This window comes from Erpetoichthys calabaricus, chromosome 11, assembly GCF_900747795.2.
Source record: "Erpetoichthys calabaricus chromosome 11, fErpCal1.3, whole genome shotgun sequence".
Lineage (NCBI taxonomy): Eukaryota > Metazoa > Chordata > Cladistia > Polypteriformes > Polypteridae > Erpetoichthys > Erpetoichthys calabaricus.
In genome coordinates this window covers 138,247,384-138,275,051 of record NC_041404.2, presented here as the reverse complement: position 1 = coordinate 138,275,051, position 27,668 = coordinate 138,247,384, and the positions used below count along the sequence as shown (strand labels likewise).

At 46.6% G+C, this 27,668-nt stretch overlaps 2 protein-coding genes across 3 annotated transcripts in view; one reads left to right on the top strand and one right to left on the bottom strand.

Annotated features, from left to right (window-relative positions):
• syt17 (synaptotagmin XVII) overlaps window positions 1-3,147 on the top strand; it is a 55,708-nt gene extending 52,561 nt beyond the window's left edge. For both annotated transcript variants that reach the window (XM_051933947.1, XM_028814080.2), the window contains one exon: window positions 2,868-3,147. In XM_051933947.1, coding sequence (XP_051789907.1) covers window positions 2,868-3,064 — 197 coding nt within the window. In that variant the 3' untranslated portion in view covers window positions 3,065-3,147. The remainder of the gene's footprint in view (window positions 1-2,867) is intronic.
• Window positions 3,148-11,667: 8,520 nt separating this feature from the next.
• Window positions 11,668-27,108, bottom strand: clec19a (C-type lectin domain containing 19A). The gene is given in 6 exon segments (XM_051933951.1): window positions 11,668-11,845; window positions 15,066-15,196; window positions 19,151-19,212; window positions 19,214-19,247; window positions 23,148-23,325; window positions 26,890-27,108. Coding segments are annotated over 6 exon segments (570 nt in total). The 5' UTR covers window positions 26,978-27,108; the 3' UTR covers window positions 11,668-11,768.
• Window positions 27,109-27,668: the final 560 nt, after the last annotated feature.

Below are 27,668 nucleotides of genomic sequence, written 5' to 3'. Positions count from 1 at the left end.
TGTAAGGCACTAAATAATGATAGATAGATAGATAGGATGAAAGGCATTAAATAATGATGTAGATAGATAGATAGATAGATAGGATGAAAGGCACTATATAATGATAGATAGATAGATAGATAGGATGAAAGGCACTATATAATGATAGATAGATAGAAAATCAGTTCATCAGACGTTAGGTAAACGAAGAGGCGAGTATTAAATTCTGGACTCGAGGGCTCAATGCAAGTGTAACCTGCCCGCCTACATGTCAGACTTTTAAACTCCCAACAACCCCATTGATTTCCAGAGCACATTCTCATACACTTTCCGGAGCTCAAAGTGCTTTACAAGATGAAGAAAGAGACCAGCATTTCTCCATTTAGCTTATTTCCATGTACACCTGTACGTATTTATCGTGTGCTATTTGGTTTAATTAAATACTTGGAAGGAAACTGAAGAGAAAAAAGTGAAGGACTGAGAATTAGACTTCAACTCATTTGGATGATATCCTTAGAAATGAAAAAAATTCTGGGATGTGAGCATGACCTGACATGGCAGAGTTAAAGCACTGATGAGCCATGGAATTAAATTATTGGCAAGGATTGTTTTCTAATTAAGCAGCTGGGTTGGAACAAAAAACCTGCAACCACTGCGGCCCTCCATGACTGACTTTGCCCACCCCTGAGTTTGATTGTCATTACAGTTGGCATTTGTCCATTGAAATGTGCCACGCTTAAGTTTCTACCCTGCACAGGTTGTGTTAAACGTTTCCAGATTGAGTGCAGCATGCACCTAGACCGGGGTGCCCAAACTTTTGCACATACCATTTTTGTTTTGTTTTTTTTTTCATTCAGTTAGATTGTCATTACAGTTGCCGTTTGTCCATTGAAATGTGCCACGCTGTACCCTGCACAGGTTGTGTTAAACTCTTCTTTTCACGCTGCTGTGTGTTGCTGTAGCCGTGAACAGTTTTAATGCAGTGGCACCATGCAGACTCTTAGAGAACACATCAAACACTGAAATGAATGACTGCTTGAGTGGGTGGATTGTGCTGCTGGGATATGCGGGACCCTTGCAATTCAATGTCTGGATGAGAAAGGCTTACAGTATGTTTGTTTTATTGGCTAACTAGATAGAAGCTTGCATATTGTAATCTTTATAGTTAGCCAATTCAAGGGGTCATTTTGCTTGACTTCTCACTACATCCATAATGGCCGACACCCTACTGCTACAGTGGTGTGTGTTTGTTTGTGCACTACAAGTCGTTGCCACCAGGGGGCCTTGCAGTGCTGGTAAACCATCCTGGGTGCTTCAGTTGTCCTCGTCTTACTGTGGTAGGGACAGAGTGGCCCGGTGGTCACCTTAAGGCTGCTTGTGCAGTTCCAGCTTTGGTGTTTTCTACAGCAGGGGTCCCCCAACTCCGGTGGCTGCAGGTTTTCATTCTCACCCTTTTCTTAATGAGGGACCTGTCTTTGCTGCTAATCGACTTATTTTTTAAATTCATTTTAATTGACTTGCTCTTGAAGACCCCTAAGATTCTCCCCGCCTGTTGACGGTGATTTATTTATTTTTGTGGTGAGGAGCCCAGGAGCGCACTCCGCCTTGGCCCCGACTCGCACCCACTTCCCTCACCGAGACCAGAAAGAAACGGAATTAAAGCAGAAATTGACGAATATATTAAACGATAAATAAATCTTAATTACGCAAACTAAAAGGATCCCACAGCAGTTGCCTTTCCGGCGATACACAATAAACACAAACTTGACAAAAACAAACGACGAACAACAACCACACACGATGAAGTCTATGAAAAACGGCAACTGACGTAATGAAATGATGGAGGTGGAAAGTCCGGAGATCAGCTGGCTGTATGTGAATGTAAAGGTCAGTCCTACCGGGATTTCCGTGTGATGGGATCAGAAGCGCTCCTTCCTTTCATCACAGGATGACAACCAACACAGGAGACGATCCAACACAAGACAAAGTGGCAAACAGACAGGACACAACAAAAGACTTCCCTCTCTCTTCTGTAGAACTGGCCTCCTTTTAAATCTCATGCCGGCCTCCTTGTGCCCAGCAGCCCCAGCACCCTCAGCAGACGACCAATCAGAGCCACTGCAGAGACTGCTGGGAGTTGAAGTTTTCACTCCGCAGTGGCGCCGCCACAAGCTGCCAAACAATAACGAGATACAAAATGAGCCAAACAGGACCAGCAAACTGTGTCCATCACACAATATCTGAAGATAAAGAAAGTTGAGGGTCCCAGGAATGTCGATCTGCTCAGGTCCCCCTTTGAAAAGCAACAATTTCGGACATGTCTGCTATTGCACAATGAGGGCAGCAACGAGCCACAGAGTTAAAGAACGGGTTTAATTAACGACGAGACTCGGCGCCTCATTAAGCCACTGGTTGGAGTTTGAGGTCCTGACTTAGTTGGTCTTCTGTTGCCTCACACACTTCACATGTCATTTGTGTTTGGTGGCCGCTTAAGGAAAGAAATGAAGCAATTCAGAGGAACGATGAAGAAATCCCGGGGAACAAATCTTAAAAAAAGCAAAGCAGTTGATTAGCAGCAAAAACAGGTCGCTAATTAAGAAAAGGCTTAGAATGAAAACCTGCAGCCCACCAGGACCGGAGTTGGGGACCCCTGTTCTTGCATATGTATAGAAATGACGGGACGGTTCGTCGTATGCAGTGTGCCCTCTAGTGGCTGAGTTACTGTGCCACAAAGCACCAGGCTGCTCATTCATTTTCTCCACTGACTGTAGTAATAGAGTAAAATGAGATTTGATTATATTTCTAGCCACTAGAGGGCACACTGCCCGTGTCAGGCAGCCACAGAAGGTGTTTGTGTTTTCCAATAAAATTCTTTCTTTGTTTTTCAGTTTACGGCCACAACATGAAAAGCAGCAACGACTTTGTGGGACGTGTCGTGATTGGCCAGTACTCAACCGGGCCCCCCGAAACCAGCCACTGGCGCCGCCTGATGACATCCCATCGCACTGCCGTGGAGCAGTGGCACAGCCTCAGGTCCCGTGCCGAGTGTGACCGGGTGTCCCCCGCGTCTCTGGAGGTCACGTGAACGGTCAAGACCCTCCAAATCAAAGGAGACGGACTGGGAGGGAGGAGGACTGGGATGAGGGGAGCAACTTTTCTTTTTTAATCACACATTCTGGACCTCTGGGGTGAGGTGGGGGGGGGGGGGGGGGGGGGGCGGACTCTTCTTTGATGTCCTGGCAGACGACAGAAACTTCTGGTGCCACCCCAATGGAGCAGAAGTAACGCACCCCAACGCTTAGCAAAGTCAGCTTCAGAAGGGACGATGGTGACCCCGAGCCCACCCTATCACTGTACAGCAGCAGCCTGATAGTTTCACACAATCGAGACTCAAGCCCACTTGAAAGCATCGGGTTTATTAAGGATGACAAAGACCGTCAGTCCTCTCCATTCTGGTAGATTATCAGCATTCACCCCTTTCCCTGTTGCTGCCCCTTGTTGTTCTTGTCATGGACTCTGGCAGCACATCCAATGTTGGAGCCCCCTGGTGGTTTTCATTTCGCTCATTGGCACTTCCAGCAATGCACTGCGCTGCCGAGGGGCACATCAGGATGAAGACGAAGGGGGTCACTTTACAATGAAAACACGATGCCATGAGACCACTTGAGCTTGAAGACCACTTGCGTGCCCCTGTTTGTCGTCGGCTGTTCATGTGTTGTTGTTGTTCCCTTTGTGGTCAGCAGAATGAAAATCATCTGTGTTGCCCTAAATGTGAAAGGCACTACATAATGGATAGATACATGTAAAAGGCGCTATATAACATAGAGATGAGAAAGGCGCTATATAACCTAGAGATGAGAAAGGTGTTATATAACAGATGAGAAAGGTGCTATATAACGTAGAGATGAGAAAGGTGTTATATAACAGAGATGAGAAAGGCGCTATATAATAGACATGAGAAGGGCGTTATATAACAGATGAGAAAGGCGTTATATAACATAGACATGAGAAAGGCGCTATATAATAGAGATGAGAAAGGCGCTATATAATAGACATGAGAAAGGCGTTATATAACAGATGAGAAAGGTGCTATATAACAGAGATGAGAAAGGCACTATATAATAGAGATGAGAAAGGCGTTATATAACATAGACATGAGAAAGGCGCTATATAATAGAGATGAGAAAGGCACTATATAATAGAGATGAGAAAGGCGCTATATAACAGACATGAGAAAGGCGTTATATAACAGATGAGAAAGGCGCTATATAACAGAGATGAGAAAGGCGCTATATAATAGAGTAACAGAAGTAAATCGATAGAGAGATACAAAAGGCAATATAAAGTATATTGGTAGAAATCAACAGATAAACTGACAGACATGGGAGCCACTAAGTAACTAAATGCCCAGATGTGAAAGGCGCTATATAATAGAGTAACAGAAATCAACACATCATTTGAGAGCCAAGAAAGACCATAAAGTGTATTGACAGATAAATTGAAAGATGTGGGAGCCACTAAATAACTAAAAAGTAAATAGAGATGTGAAAGGAGCTATATAACCGATTAATGAAAATAGATAGAGAGATACAAAAGGCAATATAAAGTATATTGGTAGAAATCAAGAGATAAATTGACAGAGATATGGAAGGTGCTATATAACTAAAAGATGAATAAATAAATGAATACAGAAATGTGAAAGGCGCTATATAATAGATTAACAGAAATCAACAGATCAGTTGAGAGCTATGAAGGACCATAAAGTGTATTGACAGAAATTAACAGCTAAATTGACAGAGATATGGAAGGCGCTATATAATCGATAGACAGCAAAGACAATACAAAGGCACTAAATAAGAGACAAGTGAATTGAGAAATGTGAAAGACGCTATATAATAAATTAACAGAAAGGTAAACAGTTAAATGAAGAGTTTCAGAAAAGCCACTGTGTACCTGGTGGACAGAGATACGCCATTCTCTATCATTTTACAAGCCCTCTTAGTCCTTACCAGCATCGTGGGCGCAGGAGCCTCTCCCAGCACCAGTGTAGTGTCCCAGTCCCCATTGGCAGGGTCACACACACACACATGGCCAGCTCACCGTCGCCAAGCCCCCTCACCTGTATGTCTTCAGAAGCCCACGCAGGGAAGACCCAGGATGTGAACCCCGGTCTTCTTACTGCGCGGCAGCCGCCCAGCCTGACTGAGAAATAAATACATCGACAGAAATGTGGGAGACGGAGGAGAAAGGCAGATACATCTACAACACAGAACAAATCGATAAGAGATGTGAGAGGCGCTATAAAACATGAATTGAGAGGTGTGAAAGGCATCATCATATAATAGATTGGCAGAAATATGTTAATGTTATGCATGAAAGGCGCTATATCATAGGTGAAACCTCCATTATAGCAGACAGGTAAGCAAACAGTTAAATTAACGAGATGTAAAAGGCACTATAAAGTGGAAGAACAGAAATGAAGTGATGTCTGTGAAAGGCGCTAGATAAGAGGGGGACATGCCTGGCATTGTGGCACAGATACGGCAGGTGAGTCGATGTAAAGGTTCACTTTCTAACAGAATCCACTGAAGTCCCATCAGCACCCCCAGAGTTTTCGAGGTCACCCCGATTTATTTTTTTGAGTCTGTTCAACTCCAGCACTGCGCCGTCCTGCTGCTGAGGGGCACATCACAATGCAGACTTTTTTTTTTTTTTAATGCTAACCCCCAGCCATGACACCCCTCAAGACCCCCCATTCACATTTGTTCTCCTTCAGATTGATTGTTCTCATTTCTTCCCCTTTGCAATGAGCAGACTGAAGATGATGACCCTGCCCACCCCAGTGCCCTGCCTATCTTGGTAAGCTGCACCCACGGATGTATTCTGCCCACGATAAGGCCACCGTCCCACAGTGAGCCAGCGGTGGCATTTGAACCTGCAGCCTTGTTGGCTTCTCCATGCTGGAGATCCCAGTTGTGACAGTCAGTCAGAGATTTTGGGGCACAGAATACACCAAAGTAGGGGCTCCAGCAGGTGGTCCAGTTTGAGAGGTGGGATGCTGACCGGTGCCCTCCAGTGGAAGACCTCGGGTGGGCTGGGGTTTGTTTAGTTGCTGTTGTTGTAATGATGAAGTTTAGCCTGACGTGATGATTGCTTGGCTGCCCCTGTCACTGTCACACTCGTGTCCCTTTACACACATTTGAGTGAACTGAAGTCCGCCGTGAGGACAAGACGCCTTTGTCAGGTGCGCACACACACACGCCGCTTTATGGGTGGGCACAGGGTGATCCTGGGTTCAATGTGCTGCTTGGCCTTGCATGTGTGCCAAGAAGCAAGATACCCCCCCCAGGCCAAAAGAGTCCACGTGGGCAATTCTTGCCTGTGCCACCAGGAGGCCTGGCACACGTGTGGATAGCCTGGCACCAGACGTCCCCCACAATACCTGATTTGTACCCATGTCCACCAGTCTGAAGGGCTCAGATTTGAGTGCTTATGTAGCGCCTGTCCCAGTGACCGTTATCTCACACCTACATCGAGCATGGGCAAGGCGCAATATAAATAAAACGTATTATTATTATACGGAATTAAAAAGAAAAGAAAAAGCAGTGCAGAGCCCTGGGACAAAATAGAGATGAAAGGAGTGGAGTCCTCCCTTTGGATTTGAGTGAAGAGATGAAAGGCGGCAGGGGGCCTCGTGTTATATAGCGCCTTTCACCAAACACAGACAGGGAGACACCTCATACTTTATGAATAAGCGAGCTGAGTGGGCTGCTCAGGGTGCAACTTGAACTTGAGGCCTGGGGTTTCAGGTCCCACTCCACGGCCACCAGATGGGCTTTTTTTTTTTTTTTTTTCCAGCTCTGGTGACATCTTCTTTGTGTCCCCTGTGACTGTTGCCCTTTTGTTTTTTGTCACGTGACCGGATTCTAATTGTTCAAATGTGGTCAAGCGGATGTTCCAGGTGACCAAACTGTGACTCTCTGGTGACCCTCCTCCCTGGAACGCGCTTGCTGTTGTGTCGAGTGTCATTGTGGTGATATTGTGTGACAAGCTGAGTGTCCTCAAACCAGAGACTCCACCTCTGTGCTGACGTCAAGTGTGGACTTCCATGATGTCAGAATCCCCTCCACGAGCCGCTCGTCTTCTCTGTGACCCCCGAGTGTTTCTCCCAAACCCAAACTCTTGTTGTCTTGTTGTGTGCTCGACGTCAGCTCACTTACTAACAATAAAGAGGGGCGCCGATGACCTGCTGAGTGTCACGTGACCGGGGGGGGGGGCGCCACACCTGCAGCTTCGTCTTGGAGCGATAAACAGACGGAAACAACCAGACGCCGGGGATCCGGCTACAACAACGGAGCTGGAAATAAGTGAAAGGCACTATATAGCCGATAGACATGTATAAAAGGCACTATATAACAGATAAATAAAGAATAGATGTGAAAAGCACAATATAGTGGATACACGTGAAAGGCACTATATAAGAAATAAAAATAGATATGAAGGACACCACATTATAGGTGATGAATACATTGATAGAGAAGTGAAAAGCACTATATAGAAGATAGAGAAATGTAAAAGGCACTATATAATAATAGATAACAGATAGATACATTGATAAAGATGTGAAAGCACTGTATAACATGTGTATAACATATTCTATATAACAAATAGAAATAGATATGAAAGGCACTAAATAACATGAAGAATTGATAAAATGAAAGATTTGATAGGCACCATATAAGAGATTGACAGAGAAATAGACACATTGAGAGATGGGGAAGGCACTATATAATAAATAGACATGAAGGGTAATATATAACAAGTTAAGAGAGAAATGCAAAAGGCACTCAGAGGTGAAACAGGGAAATAAATAAACTGAGAAATGTAAGGCACTATATTAAAGGCATTATACAGTATAATAGACTGAGGGCGGCACGGTGGCACAGTGGGTAGCGCTGCTGCCTCGCAGTCAGGAGACCCATCTGAGTTCACTTCCCGGGTCCTCCCTGCGTGGAGTTTGCATGTTCTCCCCGTGTCTGCGTGGGCTTCCTCCCACAGTCCAAAGACATGCAGGTTAGGTGCATTGGAGGTTCTAAATTGGCCCTAGTGTGTGCTTGGGGTGTGTGTGTCCTGCGGTGGGCTGGCACCCTGCCCGGGGTTTGTTTCCTGCCTTGCACCCTGTGTTGGCAGGGATTGGCTCTAGCAGACCCCTGTGACCCTGTAGTTAGGATATAGCAGGTTGGATAATGGATGGATGGATAACAGACTGATGTGAAAGGCACCATATAATAAACAAATGTATAAATTGACAGACGTGGAAGGCGCTATACAGTGTAACAGGTAGGAGGTGCTTAGATGTAAAAGGCGCTATATACTGGACAGTTAGATAGATTGGTAGACATGTGAAATGCACTATACAACAGATAGACACGTGCAAAAGGCACTATATAACAAATAGATAAAGTGATAGAAAGATGTGAAGGGCACCTTATAATTGATTGATAGCTGTAAAGATAGATGAGTTGGTAAATGTGAAAGGCACTATATACAGTATCTCACAAAAGTTTTATTAGGTCTTTTCATGGGACAACACTGAAGATATGACCCTTTGCTCCAATGTCAAGTAGTCCGTGTCCAGCTTGTATCACAGTGTAACTTTGCTGTCCCCTCAAAATAACTCAACACACAGCCATTAATATCTACAACACAAAGTGAGTACACCCCTAAGTGAGAAATGTCCAGATTGTGCCCAATTAGCCATTTTCCCTCCCCGGAGTCATGTGACCCATTTGTGTTACAAGGTCTCAGGTGTGTTACATTTGGTGTTATCGCTCTCACGCTCTCTCATACTGGTCACTGGAAGTTCAACATGGCACCTCATGGCAAAGAACTCTGTGAGGATCTGACAAAAAGAATCGTTGCTCTACGTAAAGATAGCATAAGGTAGAAGAAGATCGGCAACACCCTGAAACTGAGCTGCAGCACGGTGGCCAAGACCATACAGCGACAGGTTTAACAGGACAGTTTCCACTCAGAACAGGCCTCGCCATGGCCGACCAAAGACATTGAGTGCCACCTGCTCAGCGTCATATCTAGAGGTGGTCTTTGAAAACAGACGTATGAGTGCTGCCAGCATTGCTGCAGAGGTCAACCTGGCAGTGCTCAGACCGTATGCCCGCCGCACATGGCATCACATTGGTCTGCATGGCCATCATCCCAGAAGGAAGCCTCTTCTAAAGATGATGCAGAAGAAAGACAAGCAGACTAAGGACATGGATTACTGGAGCCATGTCCTGTGGTCTGATGAGACCAAGATCAACTTATTTGGTTCAGATGGTGTCAGGCGTGTGTGAGGAGTACAAGGACAAGTGTGTCCTGTCTACTGTCAAGCATGGTGGTGGGAGTGTGATGGTTTGGGGCAGCATGAGTGCTGCCGGCACTGGGGAGCTACAGTTCATTGAGGGCACCATGAATGCCAACATGTACTGTGACATACTGAAGCACAGCATGATCCCCTCCCTGGGCCGCAGGGCAGTATTCCAACATGATAACGACCCCAAACACACCTCCGAGATGACCACTGCCTTGCTAAAGAAACTGAGGGTAAAGGTGCTGGACTGGCCAAGCATGTCTCCAGACCTAAACCCTACTGAGCATCTGTGGGGAAGGTGGAGGAGCGCAAGGTCTCTAACATCCACCAGCTCCGTCATGGAGGAGTGGAAGAGGATTCCAGTGGCGACCTGTGAAGCTCATGTGAACTCCATGCCCAAGAGAGTTAAGGCAGTGCTGGAAAATAATGGTGGCCACACAAAATATTGACACTTTGGGCACAATTTGGACATTTTTCACTTAGGGGTGTACTCACTTTTGTGAGATACTGTAAATATAAAGCTAAGTTTCCCCTTGGGCCAAATGAAGTGCCAGGTGTTTGTCTATCTACATATCATATAGCGCCTTTCATTTCTATCTATCCATTTGTCAGAGTGAGGGAGCAGCGCCACATGATAGTAAGACTAACAGAGGGGGTGAGAGATGTGAAGACCCTCCAGATGTCAAAGGCACTATAAAAACAGAGGGATGTGACAAGCACTTCATGACGGATATGTGAGGCGTCATGTGATAAACTCAAGAGATGGAAGGCTCTCCATATGACAGACTGGTCCAGTAGGAGCCACTTGGCTTGTCATTTTCTTTAATTCCACTCCACTCGTTGAGATGGACCTCCTGGTGGACTCCGTGTCCCCAGGTGATGCCACCACTGAGCACTGCCCGCTGAGTGTAGCCCACCCGTGTGAAGTGGCCATCGTGTTCCCAGGATCGACTGCTTTCCGCTTCATGTGGACGGGGCACCCTGAGGTGGGAGTCCCAGCAGGTGACAGTGGCTTTAATGCCCGATTCTTCTTCGTGTTGAATTGTTTTTGGTTTTCTTCTTGTTTCCATTTTTGAAGAACATTCTGTGTTTTTTAGAGAAGGCCCCGTCCATTTGTAGCGCAGCTGCAGGACCACACGGACATGCTGGACCTCTGATGGTCGAGACCTCCGACCTGAAGCTCACATGTTAGAGGATTATATCGGGGAGGTTGAGGGCCAAATGGGAGCATGTGAGCTGACTGACCTTCAGACCGTAGATGTTCAGGTGGTCTGCTGGAGTCGATGAACAACCCAAGAACATCGGGAGATGGAGATTTGAAGGAAATGATGAGTGACTCGACCCTCGCTTGCCACTTTGATGAGCAGATCAGCACCTAGAAAGTGAGGGGCACAAGTGGGCACAGAGCTGCTCTGTCAGAGTATCGGGCACCAACGGCCAGCCACGTCTGTGTGGTCTCTCAAGTCATCGGGGGCTGGAGATGATCACCTGACTCTGACGAGACGGCGGCCCCAACCCTCATCTTAACCACTACGGTGCACCTATAATAGAATGTGATAGCCCCCTCAATGGAGGGGAGCCCTGGAGGTCTACTGTGGGCAATTCACAGACACACACCCACCGGCAAGAAACGAGCCGAAGACCTGAACACACGAAAACACAGGAAGGGGCAGCCGTCCAATCAGAGATGGAATCCCACCCACGCCCTACAAGCTGCCCGCACCGATCTGTTTATGAAGCTCAGTTGCAAAAAAATAACGGAAACGAGAAAACTTTGTGTCCCGCACATCCGTCTGTTCTGACTGTAACTGTAACACCAATGATGAATTCTAACAGTTAGATAACTTTACGTAACTTTTATTTTTCTAGAATTTTCTCAAGACGTTCATCAGCGTACGGACCACCCGCTCAGCACCACGGACATAAAGTCCAAAATGGAGTCGGGGCCTACTGTGGGAAGGCAGACCCGTCGCCCACGTTACTGCGGCGCCATCTTAACTTAGGGCAGTGCCGCCATCGGTCGCGAGTCCGGCGATGAACGTCGTCGACAACAACGAGAAGCTCGCAGGAAGAACGTGAGCAGCACATTTTCACCTTTGTGATGACGGCGAAGTAACACCGATGAGAAGAAGAAGTCCGTCACGTCCCAAAGACATAATGAGGCGAGATAATTCACATCTAGAGGAGGACCACAGAATGGGAAGAATATTCTTTAATGGATAAAATGGTAGAGACCCCCTCGGGAAGGGTGAGGAAAAAATAAATCGGAGTGAGGAGTCGGTAAAGCCAATGTGGACGACGAGCCAGGACCCCAGCATGGAGACCCCCCTCTCTTTTCTGCTGAATGGGAGCCTGCAGTGGGTTGTGGGGGTCCTGCACACCTGATACTCGGTGACGTGTCTGCTGCACTGCTGCCTGGTCAGTTTACTTGGGTGGGCATCTTGCACACAAATGGGAAGATCTTGTCACAGCTGTTGTCATTCCAGGAGCGCAGGGCTGCCATCCACGGGGAGGGGGACAAAGAAAGAGAGAGAGAGAGAAGACTTGGTCAGAAGAACCCCTGAGGACCCCCGAGCCTGTGGTGACCCTCACAGCACCCTCATTAATGAGCTGTAAGGTGGGCAGAGTGGAGGGAAGTGAAGGGTGAACTGGGCACCAGCAGCCCACCACTGGCCAAAGTGCTTCTCAGATACAAGTGGGCCTTCCTGTCCCCCCTCACTGCTGCTACGCCGGGTCCTGTTTGAATTCTGAAGCACTAAGGCTCGGTCAGGAGGAGCCCGGACCACCACAGATGTCAAAAACCCGAGGGTCTGCTTACAAGGGCATCTTTGCTTTTTGATGAAAATCTCTTCTGTTGTGCAAGACCCCTTTAAAATTTCAGAATGCCCCCCCCCCCACCACATGATGGTGTGTGCCATATAGTGGGCAGTAAACCGGATGGAACGGGTTTGTGAAAAATCAATAAATGAATAAAACACAAAGCACGTGGTGTCCTTTATGTCAATTATGTACATTTATGTGAATGATGTCATTGTTTCTGATTTAGGTCTTGATTACTCCAGTGGGTTGGCACCCTGCCCGGGATTGGTTCCTGCCTTGTGCCCTGTGTTGGCTGGGATTGGCTCCAGCAGACCCCTGTGTTCGGATTCAGCGGGTTGGGAAAATGGATGGATGGATGGACTTGATTAAACTGCGTTACGCATTGATAACCAAACTGTCCACCCCTAGTGGGTGAATGTGGGACACAGTTGGGCATTGCCCGTTTTTAGTGCCACACGGCGATGCAGAAATCCATCTGCACCACCCACTCCCACCTGCATCCCTGTGTGAACAGCTGACCTGCAGCTCCACCAGCCCTTCATCTGGTGACAAAGGTGGCACCTCAGCAGGTTGCGAAACTGAACCTGCCCGTATGTGGGGGACAAAACAACACGTGAGGGGTCTGTCACTGGAGGGGACTTTGGTGCCATCCCCGGAGGTGACACCTTCCTTCAAAAGAAGCTGCACTCGTCTCTTCTGTCTCCTTGGGGCTGGCAGTCTGTTCTGTCTGCTCTCTTTGGGGTTAGAAGCCCCCCGGACACTCTCTCTCTGTGCCGGTGACCGTGTGACAAGCAGCCATTACTTCCAGAAGCCTGAACTCTTGTGACACTTTTTTTTTTTTTTTTCCCCTGGCAAGGGAGGCAGCATCAGACCCGACTGTGGACCAAAGGACCACCTAACAAAACGCAAGGAGAATCGTCCCCTTGAACCCGGAGCGCACCCTTAAAGACGCCAAGATAAATTAGAAGTCTGATCAGCCAGCCCCTTGTGTTTTACACGTCCGTACTGGCTTGGCTTGCGTCTCGTCAAGGATGGCAAGCATGGACTGATTTCCCAGCCAGGACAGTTCAAGATACATCACCCAGCCAGGGGGCCAAGTCCGTAACTGGACAAGAAGGAAGGAGATCGGGTAGAAGGTGCCAACCCTGCAAGCGGAGATGCCAGCGTCCTGGAAGGGCTCAGTCAAGGAAGCCAGCGTGCTGGAATGTTGGGGAGTGGTGGGGGGAGAGACACAAGATGGCAGTATCCCTGGACATAACGGACACCCCGCAGGGGCATGCTGGGAACTGTAGTCCTGTTGGACTGGCCCTGTTGAGTTCTGAGGTTGACGCCAGGGGATGCTGCAGGGACTTGCCCCTAAACTGTGGAGTGGTCTGCCTGCGACTATAAGAGATGCCCCTTCACTCTCAGGCTGAAGACTCACGACGTCAGTTTAGCACACCCTGACTAGAGCTGCTGATTAACTGTGCAGACTGCATCTCTGCTGTTAGTCATCAGCACTAAAACACAAGTCATAATTCTTTTCTTTGCATTTATATAGCGCCTTTCTCACTACTCAAAGCGCTCAGCAATTGCAGGTTAAGGGCCCAACAGAGCAGAGTCCCTATTGGCATTTACGGGATTGCCAGTGCAGATCCCTAGCAAGATGATCGTTATAATTTGTTACTAACCCTCACCAGTTCTGTTTCTCTTCTTGGTGCTCAAATGTGGCACTTGGTGCCCACCTGCCATGTTGTTCTGCCTGCCTAAGGTAAAGTCAACTCTGATGGAGGATCATTGGGTTAGGGGGGTCCTTTCATCGGATTGGCTAGGGGGAGGTGACTTGATGGCCAAAGTCTCCAGGACCCTGAACAAATCCAAATTGCATTATGGGATATCACCTCCGGTTGAATTGTGTCCTGTACTTGTCATATTTTTATTGTTCTATTGTATTGTATGGATGATGACTTGTGTTCTGTTCTGTGGATTGGTTGGACCCCCTTATTCTTTTTGTCACCCTCTGCCTTTCCAGATGTTTCTTCCATTTTTTTGTATCCCCTGGGGAGTTTCTTTCTTGGCTGGGGGGGCCTGTTAAAGCCCACTGCGACACTCCTTGTGTGATTCTGGGCTCTACTAAAGTAAATGCTATTGTATTGTACTTGTGCTCCTCACTATATCTGTGAGTCGTACTTCGTAAGGACAATGCGCTGGCACAGGAACGACTTCTGGGTCTCGTGTAAATGGAGCAGCCCTGCCGAGGAGATGGACGACACTCACCGGGGAGGAGCGGAGGAGAGAAGAGAAGGAGAAAGAGAAGGAGAAAGAGTGGCACCGCCGGGCTCATATTAGTATATGAGGTCTGGGGTGTTGCACTGCCCCCTAGTGGTCACATGATATATTTATGCAGTTACCATATTTCTATAATCCTTGTGCTTACTGATAAATTGTTCTATTCTGTTTCTTCAAACGAGTGGGCTTCAGTCACCCTGATTGAGGTCTAACAGCTCGAGACCCCTCTAACCGAGAGAGGGCACCTAACCAAACTGCTTCATGACTCACTGGCATTGCCAGCAGCCCACTGACTGCTCACTTCATCTTTCCCTACTGTAGTTCTCGCTGACCTCCTCTACTCGTTAGGTCGTCGCTTAGATATGGAGCTCGAGGTCTCACCTTCCTCTCGGCCTTTCAGATATCAAATCTTTGGCTCGCTTCATTTTTCCGATCAGCTCATTGCAATACAAGGCCTGTCATGCGGCCCGCCAACTGGCCAATTCAGAGTCTCCAATCCAAACGACCTGCAACAGCTTCAGATAACGGTGTGGACAGAAGACCCCAGGTTGGCATTTTGAACCCAACTCCAGAGCTGGGAGGCACCAACACGGACCACCACGCCAGCGAGGCGACCCCAGCTCCTTACCACTGCTCTGGCGGAACCAAATCTCCACGCAGTCTTCCTTTCCGAGGATGCTGTGGATTTCGTCGTCTGGTTGGTTCCCATCCCAATAACTGTAGGCGTACGGAGTGCCGTCGGTCCACTCGAAGACGCCCCTCCTAGAGCAACAGAAGAGAGTGTCGTCAAAGTTCAGCCATTATTACCGAAGCCCCCATTTGCTCGTACCGCCCGTTGTTTTGTTGTTGCTACTTTTAGGAGACATGACATGTGACATCATCAGCATGTTGCGAGAGGGTCACCTAAAGTAACATGTAGCACCCCGGGACGAGAGGAGGCACTGCCACTAACAGACTTGTCTCCTTCATCTCTCTGCCCCTAGAGGGCACCGGCGAACCACTCCTGGTCCACACCATTGAGGATGGTGTCTGATCTTGATGTGGACCCAGATCTTGTGTTGACAGAAGTCCAAATTCTTTACTGAGTGTCCTGAAAGTTGTCTCTTTGAAGCTGCCCAGTGAACGACTTCGTGTCTGCCATTTTGTGGCCCAGACGGCAACCCAGACATTTTTTCTTATCCTGCAAACAACTCTGTCGTGTTTCAGCTGACATTTCTCCTCTGGCTTTCTTCCCACCCTTTGCTCTTTAGTTAGATGAATGTCCTCAGGTGATGGGGACACTGGGACTTCTTCAAGAGCCCTTCTGCCGTGGCCTGTTTGCTGTGGCATTTGTTCCCTCGGCTCCCTTTCTGTTCTTCACCTTTGCGAGTTTTCGTATCTTTTGTCTGCTCAGGTTCTGGAGTCGTGGTTGTTAAGATTTTCTCCCTCAGTGATAATAATCCATTTTATTTATATTGCGCCTTTCCCGTGCTCAAGGCACTTGTAGTCTGTGTATTGATTTTTAAATTATTTTTATGTGATGTTTGTGAGGATTGTGTCATGTGAGTTCGGTTTATTTCCAATTTATTGAGGATTACTGGAGCTGCACACCCTAAGAGGCGGGGCCACCATGACATCACTACTGTGGCTCCACCCTCAGCCCTTTCAGCAGGGGGGGTCACTGAGATCGTCTCTTAGTGTTGTTTGGCTCTTTACGGCTTATTGGATTTGGCCCTTTGGTTTGCGTTTTGGACTTGGTGGTCTTTTAAGGCCTACCCATGCATCCATCCATTATCTACAGGGTCACGGGGGTCCGCTGGAGCCAATCCCAGCCAACACAGGGCGCAAGGCAGGAAACAAACCCCGGGCAGGGCGCCAGCCCACCGCAGAAGGCCTACCCTTTTGTGCTTATTATTTATTCCCGCTTGTTTTTTGATTATGGTGAATATATTCTTTATTTACCTGTATAAAGATTTGTTCGCCTTTGTCCTATTAAGCCAGGGGTTTTATGGATTCCTCACCCTTGATGGTCACTTTTGTGTATTTGGGACATTTAAAAAGTATTTTTGCACTTTAAAAGCCAGTGCCCCCATTTGGGCCCGTGCAGGCCAGAGAGCCCCACTCTTGAGTTATCGTCTCTTGAGTTTGACTGGTGAGGTCCTGGTTTTGGACTTTTTGGGTACTGCAGGCCATGTTGGTGCTGCATTCTCACCACACGTTTGTTTTTTTGTTCTTCAGATTTTGAATTTGTGGACCTTTTTGTTTAGGAAGTAATTCTTCTTCTTCTTTTTCTTTTGGCCGTTCCTGTTAGGGGTCCACCACAGCGGATCACGTTTTTCCATATCTTCCTGTCCTCGTCATCTTGCTCTGGTTACACCCCATCACCTCAGCACATCCATAAACCTTCTCTTAGGGACTCCTCTTCTCCCCTTACCCGTCAGCTCTATCCTTAGTACCCTTCACCCGATATACTCAGCATCTCTCCTCAGCACATGGTACAAACCAACGCAATCTCACCTCTCCGGACTTGGTCTTCCCAACCTGAGCCGACCATCTAATGTCCTCATCCTGTCCATCCTCGTCACCCCCAATTTCCAATTTTAACATCTTAAACTCTGCTAACCTTCCAGCTCTGTCTCCTGTGCCACCGTCACCAGCCCATATAAAATCGCTGTCTCCCTACCGTCCTGTAGAACTTCCCTGTCACTCTTGCTGTCACCAATCACTCCTGACACTCTTCTCCACCCTGCCTGCACTCTCTTCTTCACTTCTCTTCTGCACTCCCCATTACCCTGAACTGTTCATTCCAAGTACCGTATATACTCGCGTATAAGTCGAAAAAATCAATCATAAAATCAGACCCCAACTTATAACGCCCGTTCAAAAATACGACACTTCATTTTTTACATCTTCTTATCTCCTCCAGTTTCTCAGACACATCGATGTTTGTGGCAGCAGCTCAGTTACCAATTTAATTCGCACTTCGACGACTTTTTCATTTAAAACCAGCTTCATATTTTCTTCTAATCATAGATAAGGGATGCTCTTACGATAAAGGTGTGTGAGATACAAAAAACACAAATCAGCGGGCAGACGTCGCTTCAGAATAGTTGGGGGTATCACCGTGTGGTCACGTAGGCACCATAAGAGAGAGACGTTAGGAGCACACGCTGGGCACAGCGCATTTACACAGATGACAAAAGTTCATAGAAGAGGGAACGTTTTCAGTTGAGATATAAAAAGTGCAAGAAAGAGGAGCAAACGTGGAAGAGACTGAGGGAAGAGAGTTGAGGAGGCTGGCCTGTCCTCCCAAGGTGGAGAGTCTGGTGTGTGGGACAGTCAGGAGAGGACCTGAGAGAGTGACCAGGAGTGTAAGGAGCTGAGTGAGGAAGAGGGGAACAAAGGTCATGGAGGGCTTTGAAGGTGAGAAGCAGAATCTTGAATTTAATCCTTGATGGAACTGGTAACCAGTGAAGCTGGTGAGTAGAAGGCTTCGTGTGGCTGCGGAGATCTGAATGTCCTGGAGCTTCTGTGCAGGGAGACCGATGAAGATGGAATTACAGAAATCGATACGAGACGTTAGGAAACAACAAACAACGAGCATCAGACATGGACGGAGGCGGGCGATGTGACCGGAGATGATAGAATGAAATTTTGGAAAGAGACCTGATGTGTGGCTCAAAGTGAAGTGAGGAATCAAACCAAACATCCAAGATGTCTGACAGCAGGAGCAGGTGTGACGAGGGGACCATCAGCAGAAACTGAGACGTTGGATGCCTTAGAAAGTTGGGAGTTTGGGCCGACCAGTAACACTTCAGTGTTATTATTGCCTATTAAGTTTGAGAAATTTAGGGGATTTCCATCCATAGCTAAGATCAGCGATGCAGTCGGCGAGTCTGTCCCTGAGATGTTACTGTCTATCGTCTGCATAGCAGTGGGAGGTTAAGGCCACGTCTGCCAAATAATCAGACCAAAGGAAGGACACAAAGGAGAACAAGTTCGAATACCGGCAGTCATACGGTCAAATGTGAGTAACGCGATTTGTAAACTCCTGCACCCTTCACCAGCCCTCATATTGTTTAATATGATAGACTGCCCTGTTGTTCTTTTCGGGCAGCATGGTGGCACAAGTGGGTAGTGCTGTTGCCTCACAGTTAGTAGAACCCGTCTGGGTTCGCTTCCCAGTATCTTCCCTGCGTGGAGTTTGCATGTTCTCCCCATGTCTGCTCCGGTTTCCTCCCCACAGTCCAAAGACATGCAGGTTGGGTGGATTGGCGATTCTAAATTGGTCCCTAGTGTGGGTGGGGTGTGCCCCGCGGTGGGACTGGCGCCCTGCCCGGGTTTTGTTTCCTGCCTTGCGCCCTGTGTTGCTGTGATTGGCTCCAGCAGGACCCCCGTGACCCTGTAGTTAGGATATAGCGGGTTGGATAATGGATGGATGGAGTGTTCTTTTCTTAGCTTTGAAGTTTGTATTTTTTTTGTATTTTGTTTTGTATATTTTAATAATTTTACACATTTAAGAATTCTGTTTGGGGCAAGCTCATTGGGTGGTCTTTCAGATGAAGTCATGGCTGGCATGGCCCAGGCTGCAGAGGTTTACAGCTGGTGAACGTCAGTGGAGATCCAGAAGCTAAAGGACAATGTTGGACACTTCAGTGACGCCCGCTGCCAGCACGTCAAACCTCAGGGGTCTCATAAGCCCATCGGTTTTCACAAAGACACAAACGCATACGCACCTGCCTCCTATCATGAAGGTCCGATCCTGATATCGTAGGAATCCCGGGAACTCGGCTGTTTGACTAAGTCATAGACAAAAACGTTCTCCTGCCAGCTGCAAAAGAGGACGAGAGAGCATTAAACGTGTTAGCGCACTCATCGTGACGGGGCGAAGCAGAGGCCCCCACTTCGGGACGTTCCTGACACACCAATATGGAGTCCCAAGTTCAAGTGGAGCAAATCCCAGGTCAACCTCTTGTCACACACACGCACGGGCGCGCGATTAGGGGGCCCGGCAGACGTGGGACGGGAGTACAGGACAGAGTATCAAGCCTTTCTCTCTCTATCTTACCAGAAGTCCGAAATTGTGTACACAGACATTGGGCAGAGGACCTCCCGACAACAAAGCCCAACACACGTCCATACACAACGAACCGTCCTCTCCCGTGATGACTTCATCTCACCGATGATCTCCTCATTTCCGGCTCCTCTGTCCCACTCCGTCACCCTCATGTCCTCTACTTCCGCTTACGACTCCATAAAACCTCCCTCTGTCAACCAATCAATCGTCTCGTGTGTACTTTGTATGCAAATGACCAGTGCCTGCTTGAGGGGTACGCAGCATACGGGGATGGCCCCCCGACTCTCCATCTGCTCTGTCTGTGTTCTTATACTTCATACTCTGCTAACAGAGCAGCGCACAATGTCCCCTCTAACCACAGATGAAACCTACTGTGGGGTTTGGACATCATGGGGTGCAAACCTGTAGTGGAGAACTTGACCAGGCAGGCAAGGTACCTCCAGAAGAGCCTCTGCTGCCGGTGGAACACATTATGGGGTGCACACATTTGGGAGGAGCAGCTCACATGACCATTTCTATGGGGCACACACGTTACACGGGGTCTCATCTTGGGGTGGTCCACACTACAGCTACCTACCTGGAAAGGAATGGAAGAAGAAAACGGAATCAGAAGAGGATGAGGATGAAAACCCAACAACGCCCTGAGGTGGAAACCAAGAGAGACTAAGAACTAAGAAACGAAGGCACTGTCATTTTGAACCGATGAGGACCCTCGTTTGTCACTGAACTCAGTCACCAAATTCCAAAAAACACATCAGGATCGCAGTCAAGGACAGAAAACCGTTAGTCAAACCACCTTTAAAGCTCAAGTTTCACAAAGGGTGTCACACACGTGTGCTTAGGTGGCAGCCAACAAGCCCAAAGGTGAGCGACACAACACGAGATGAAGGGTCAGGGCTAGGAGTACTGATGCCACCCACCCTCTCTCTTTAAAACCGAGCCAAAGAAGAAAAAGATATAACCGCACACCATTACCTTCAATGCTTCCAGTGTCACAAAATGGCCACTACACAGCAGTCCTGTCTCAGGATACCATAGATGACGTCACTTTACGGCCCCTAAAGATAGCATCACTTTTCCGGGCCCCCAGTGATAACGTCGTTGTCCAGCTTGTAATAATGACGCCACTTTCCGGCCCCTAATGATGGCGTCACTTCTGGCCCCTGGTCACAACTTCACTGTCCAGCTCGTAATGATGACGTCACTTCCGGCCCCTAAAGATAACATCACTTTTCCGGTCCCCAGTGATAACTTCACTGTCCAGCCCCTAATAATGATGTCACTTCCAGCTCCCAGTGATGACATCACTTCTGGCCCCTAATAAAGACGTCACTTTTCCGGCCCTTAATAATGACGTCACTTCCGGCCCCCAGTGATGACGTCACTTCTGGCCCCTAATAATGATGTCACTTCTGGCCCCTGGTCACAACTTCACTATTCAGTTTGTAATGATGATGTCATTTCATGGCTCCTAATAATGATGACGTCACTTCTGGTCCCAAAAGATAACATCACGTTTCCGGATCCCAGTGATAACGTCGCTATCCAGCTTGTAATGATGACGTCACTTTTCCGGCCCCTAATAATGACGTCACTTCTAGCCCCTAGTGACAACTTCACTGTCCAGCTCGTAATGATGATGTCATTTCACAGCTCCTAATAATGATGATGTCACTTCCGGCCCGAAAAGATAACATCACTTTTCTGGCCCCCAGTGATAACTTCACTGTCCAGCTCATAATGATGACGTCACTTTCAGGCCCCTCCATGATGACATCACTTTCCTGGCCCCCAACAATGACGTCACTGTCTGGCTCCAAAAATCCAAAAACATGACTCTATGTCATCCCCTTCAGTTACATAAGTCAACCGAGGGGGTAGAGACCAAGCAGTGCCCATCCTTACTGCTGCCACTGCCCGGGCTTCCGACTCCGCCAGTTCAGTTCTTGTTTGCCCCCCATCTGGATCTTCAGGGTCTGAAACTCCGTCATCATCATAGTAGCGAGCACCGTTGTAAGGTCCTGTTCCTCTGACATTTTGGAACAAAATCCTGTCGACTACACCAATGGAATGAAATGAATTGACTCCACGAAATGTCACAAAGAGTTGGGGAATTGTCCCATATAATGTTGTTTGGATTGAAAAAATGAGAAAACCAAAGCATTTGACATCGTACAGTAGTCACATGAGGATTTATATACAAAATGGGGACAGGAAGTGATTTAGTACAGGAAATGACACCAATGCAGACAGGGCGGAAGTGATGTCATCAGGGTGGAACCAGATTGAGATCATCCACGGTAGCTGGAAGTGACATCATCGTGGAGGAGCCAGAAGTGATGTCATCTTTAGGGGCCAGAGGTGACGTCATCATGGAGGGGCCGGAAAGTGACATCATCTATGGTATCCTGAGACAGGACTGCTGTGTACTGGCCATTTTGTGAAACTGGAAGCATTGAAGGTAATGGTGTGCAGTTATTCTTTTTCTTCTTTGGCTCGGTTTTAAAGGGGGGGTGGTGGTGACATCAGTACTCCTTACCCTAACCCTTCGTCTCGTGTTGTGTCGCTCACCTTAGGGCTTGTTGGCTGCCACCTAAGCACATGCGTGTGACAAGGGGTACCCACAATTTCAGGTACTGAGCCTCACGTGGGGCCGACTTATACAGTAACACACCTACAATACAGTGAGAACGCCTTCCAAAGGACACGCCCCCTAGCAACCACCACCTTCTGTCATAGAAACGGAATTTCAAGATGGCGGTGTATGCAAGTGTGGGTGGCAGACCTCAAAACAATCACAGGAAAAGCAGACCTGCCCCCATTTCCAGGGTTGGGCCCACTGGATAGGCCTCACTCCATACAGCCCGGCCCCAAACTCAAAATGCAGGCTTCTGGCCTGCACAGGCCCAAAAAATGTGGCTAAGCCTTTTAAAAATGAAAATGTTCACCAAAAGGAGGACTATAAGGTCTCTGACTCCAAATAATACAAAGTGTATTTATATTTAAAGAATTTTTTAAGATATTAAAAAGAGAGCAAGGAAGCCAAAAATATGACTTTCCAGAAAAAGCAGACAAACCCAATTAAACAAACCAAAAACGGCCACTTGGATGACAGGAGGGCATCAATCCCACCAAACAAGGATCGCAAAGTGAGACTCAGGACTGCAGGGGCAACTGCAGCAGCGGCGTACACACAATAAACGCTACGACATTTTCTAACAGTTTTTGTTATTGTAAAGTATTTAATGTTGTTCAGATATTTTTGCATTGTTTCCAACACCATCTTAAGTTTTCGTGGGTGCCGTCGTTGCCGTGTCACACGAGATAACAATGTGCAGCACCTCACATCGTTAGTACGACAGGACAGACATGTCGACTCTAAACTCCTAAATCCCTGCAGTGATTTTCTGTGCTCTGCCGTCTTTACCTTCCAATCCTCCGAACGCGGATCTCAATCCTACAGACAAACGAACAAGAAAATTACACGAAGGACAAAGAAGACGTTCCTCGTCTGATCTGAGACATGTGACGTCACGCCCCTCCGTCACCCCTCTGGCTCAAATCACAGCATGTCACCCCAGCCCACCTGCCCAGCCCACCTGCCCCAGACTCGTCACTCGTCACATGTCACAGCAGACGGTGCTGAGTGTCTACCTGTGTATTGAGGTGAGCTTGGCCGACTTGAAGCCATTGGAGAACTCTGCGCAGTAAAGGTCTGCCTCTGCCCAGGTCATGTTGGTGGGGAAGAAACGATAGCAGTGACCCTCAAACTCGGTCCAAAAGAGCGGGCAGGACGCTGGCGGCTGGAACTCGGTCAGCTGCAGAGGGTGGGCTGCGGAAGACATGAAGGTCACCACCGGTGAGCATGGAGGAAAGCGAGAGACCGGAGACGTCTGGCCAGGCAGCTGTGCGGAGTGACGTCACCGGCGCGTCCCCGACACAAACACCCAACTCTAATTATATCAGCGGCCTTCTGTGTGCGAGAACAAAGCCTGCCAAGAGACATCCCACTCAGTGCGGACCACTTCGTCATAACTGATGTGTGGGTTCTGCAAAACTCAGGCGGTGAAGCCAAGTAAACCGGGATGACTAATGAATGACAGGAATGGGGGGCACAGCGGCAAGTGAAGCTGAGGGCTGGGAAAGGACAGAATGTCAAAAATGGCAGCCCTCACTAAAATGGCCAAATACCCTCCGTCATCCGGGTGAAATCTTAAATGGCCAAGACCACCATTACTGACCTGAATGAATCTATCTATCTATCTATCTATCTATCTATCTATCTATCTATCTATCTATCTATCTATCTATCTATCTATCTATCTATCTATCTATCTATCTATCTATCTATCTATCTATCTATCTATATGTGTTATATAGTGCCTTTCATCTATCTATCTATCTATCTATCTATCTATCTATCTATCTATCTATCTATCTATCTATCTATCTATATGTGTTATATAGTGCCTTTCATCTATCTATCTATCTATCTATCTATCTATCTATCTATCTATCTATCTATCTATCTATCTATCTATATGTGTTATATAGTGCCTTTCATCTATCTATCTATCTATCTATCTATCTATCTATCTATCTATCTATCTATCTATCTATCTATCTATCTATCATATAGCGCCTTTCACATCTATCTATCTATCTATCTATCTATCTATCTATCATATAGCACCTTTCACATCTATCTATCTATCTATCTATCTATCTATCTATCTATCTATCTATCTATCTATCTATCTATCTATCTATCATATAGCACCTGTCACATCTATCTATCTATCTATCTATCTATCTATCTATCTATCTATCTATCTATCTATCTATCTATCTATCTATCTATCATATAGCGCCTGTCACATCTATCTATCTATCTATCTATCTATCTATCTATCTATCTATCTATCTATCTATCTATCTATCTATCATATAGCACCTTTCACATCTATCTATCTATCTATCTATCTATCTATCTATCTATCTATCTATCTATCTATCTATCTATCTATCTATCTATCTATCATATAGCACCTGTCACATCTATCTATCTATCTATCTATCTATCTATCTATCTATCTATCTATCTATCTATCTATCTATCTATCTATCTATCTATCTATCTATCTATCTATCATATAGCACCTGTCACATCTATCTATCTATCTATCTATCTATCTATCTATCTATCTATCTATCTATCTATCTATCTATCTATCTATCTATCATATAGCACCTTTCACATCTATCTATCTATCTATCTATCTATCTATCTATCTATCTATCTATCTATCTATCTATCATATAGCACCTGTCACATCTATCTATCTATCTATCTATCTATCTATCTATCTATCTATCTATCTATCTATCTATCTATCTATCTATCATATAGCACCTGTCACATCTATCTATCTATCTATCTATCTATCTATCTATCTATCTATCTATCTATCTATCTATCTATCTATCTATCTATCTATCTATCATATAGCGCCTTTCACATCTATCTATCTAAAAAAACAACTAAGGGGCCTGATTCAAGTTAATTAAAATTAAGGCAAAAGAAGTTAATAAGCAGCAAAGCTAATGAAGAAGAAGGTTAGATTGAAAACCTGCAGCCACTGCGGCCCTCCAGGACTGGAGTTTGGCATCCCTGTCCTAGGAGAGAGACACCCAGAGAAGTTCCTTTCAATTACCTGACATCTTTTTTTTTCCTGAAGATTTTGATAGTTTCTAGGACCCCAGGGCTTTTAACAGCATGGGCTTACACAGCTAGTATGGAATAAATGGGGTATATTAGCTGAAGGTAAATAAATTAAATAGATAGATAGATAGATAGATAGATAGATAGATAGATAGATAGATAGATAGATAGATAGATAGGGAGCATGAAAGGCACTATATGATAGATAGAGAGAGAGAGATAGAGAGAGTGAAAGGCACTATATAACAGATAGATAGATAGATAGATAGATAGATAGATAGATAGATAGATAGATAGATAGATAGATAGATAGATCTGAAAGGTGCTATATGATAGATAGATAGATAGATAGATAGATAGATAGATAGATAGATAGATAGATAGATAGATAGAAAGATAGATCTGAAAGGTGCTATATGATAGATAGATAGATAGGTAGATAGATAGATAGATAGATAGATAGATAGATAGATAGATAGATAGATAGATAGATAGATAGATAGATAGATAGATAGATGTGAAAGGCGCTATATGACAGACAGATCCATCAGCCCGTGTCACTTTACATGACTGCTGATTGCCTGTCCTGTCACATTTATTCGCTGTCTTCTCACTTCGCTGCACTGTTGTGCTCGTCCCTGATGGACTCAGCGTTGTATTGAAGGTTATCAAATGTGGTGCGTTGGTTAAACTTTCTTTCTCCTTCAAACACACATCATCAATATCATGACATTACATGTCAATCCCTTCTCTCTTTCTCTGTCCTCCACCATCGCTGTTCAGTGTTGGCCATTTCTATTTAACGGATATAAAATATCTGCCCTCGAAATGCCAACCAAAGACTTGAGTGACTGTATGGTGTGCCAGCTGCTTTTCTAATTTCGGACCCCGGGAGGCTGGAGCCTATCTCAGCAGCGATGTAAGAGCAGCAACAAGAGAGCCCAGTGAACACGGACTTGTCAAATACTAATAAAGGATTCACGATGGACACAAGGGACTGAGGGTGGCGGGTCATCTCTTGACTTACTTTGCCTTTTTATCTTTTAGGACACCATGAGGGGCACTGAATCTTAAATCTGACCCAATGTTCTGGGTGTTCTCAGTTTCAGCACATCACAACATCCTAAATGTCAGGTTGTAAAAGTTAATATTCAGCATCAGAAGGTCAATTGATATGAAATGTGTTTGGAGTTAACGGTACGACAATTTAAATGAGGGCATCAGCAGCAGGAATGGCTGGAATTGAAAACGTCAGCCCTTGCGGCCCTCCAGGGTCGGAGATGGACCTCCATGAATTAGCCTAACCTGCACACCTTTGGACACGGGTTGGGTGGACATGCAAACCCTTCATCTGAAAGGAGTCGCCTCTCGAGATGCCACCCTGCCATTACTGCCATTCTCGCTGCGCTTTTTTTGCCCTCCTAAACTTTGGCTTCATTTGAAACTTTTGGTTTCTGTCTCAGTTTTCAGAAGCCCCCCGAGTGTAAGCACCGTGGCGTCAAGGCACACACACACACACACACACACACACACACACACTTGATGTCCCAGTGAAGTTTCACAATCAGACGGCTCATTTAACATTTCTAACTGCGAAGACGTGCCTCTCAAATGCCAGGCTCTACCACCACGGCCCCTCACTGCGTCCCCCCCAACTCCCACCAGCTCACCTACCTTGTGTTATCCTGATGCTGGCTGAAGGAAATGCTTCAACGAGAAGGGCTGCGTAGCCCAGGAGCGCACACACGTCCCAACACAGCATGCTGGAGTGAGTCTGTTGTGAGCGAGCGCGGGGGTCCGTGTGCTTCGGCGCAGCCTTTAGGAGGGACGGCTCTGGGATTTGAACTCTGCAGCCACGTGAGGTGAAAAGGAAAAGGGCAGTGGGGGGGGGGGGGGCAGAGGGAGGGGGCTGAGGAGCTATAAGACAGCCAATCTGGGGAGGGACGAGGGACCACAGGAGGGGCTTTGAAAGAGGATGAGGAAGGAGAAGAAGAACAAAAAGCCCTGGAAGAAAGAGGAAGAAGGAAAGAACATAAAGACCACCGGCACCAGACAAACTCAAACATACAGGCAGACATCAGACACCTGTAAATTAGACCAGAGACCCCCAAAACCAAAGGATATAAAGACCTGAAATATTTCACAAGTTAAAGACACCCAAAAAAGTAAAATATAAAAAGTCATCAGACACCTGTAAAATAAACCAGATAAAGACACCAAAGTTACGTATATAAGGACCACCGGCCCCCCTAAGCGTAACTACATAAAGATATCAGTCACCAGGTAAAGTAAAATATAGAAAGACGAGTTAAAGTTTATAAAGACTTCGTATACTGAACTGTCATGAGACAGCAGGCAGCTGGAAATGTAAAAGAGCAGAGACCCCCAAAGGTAACATTTCCAAAGCCCCTAGTCATCCTCAGAGTTACAGTATATAAAAAAAATACAAAATA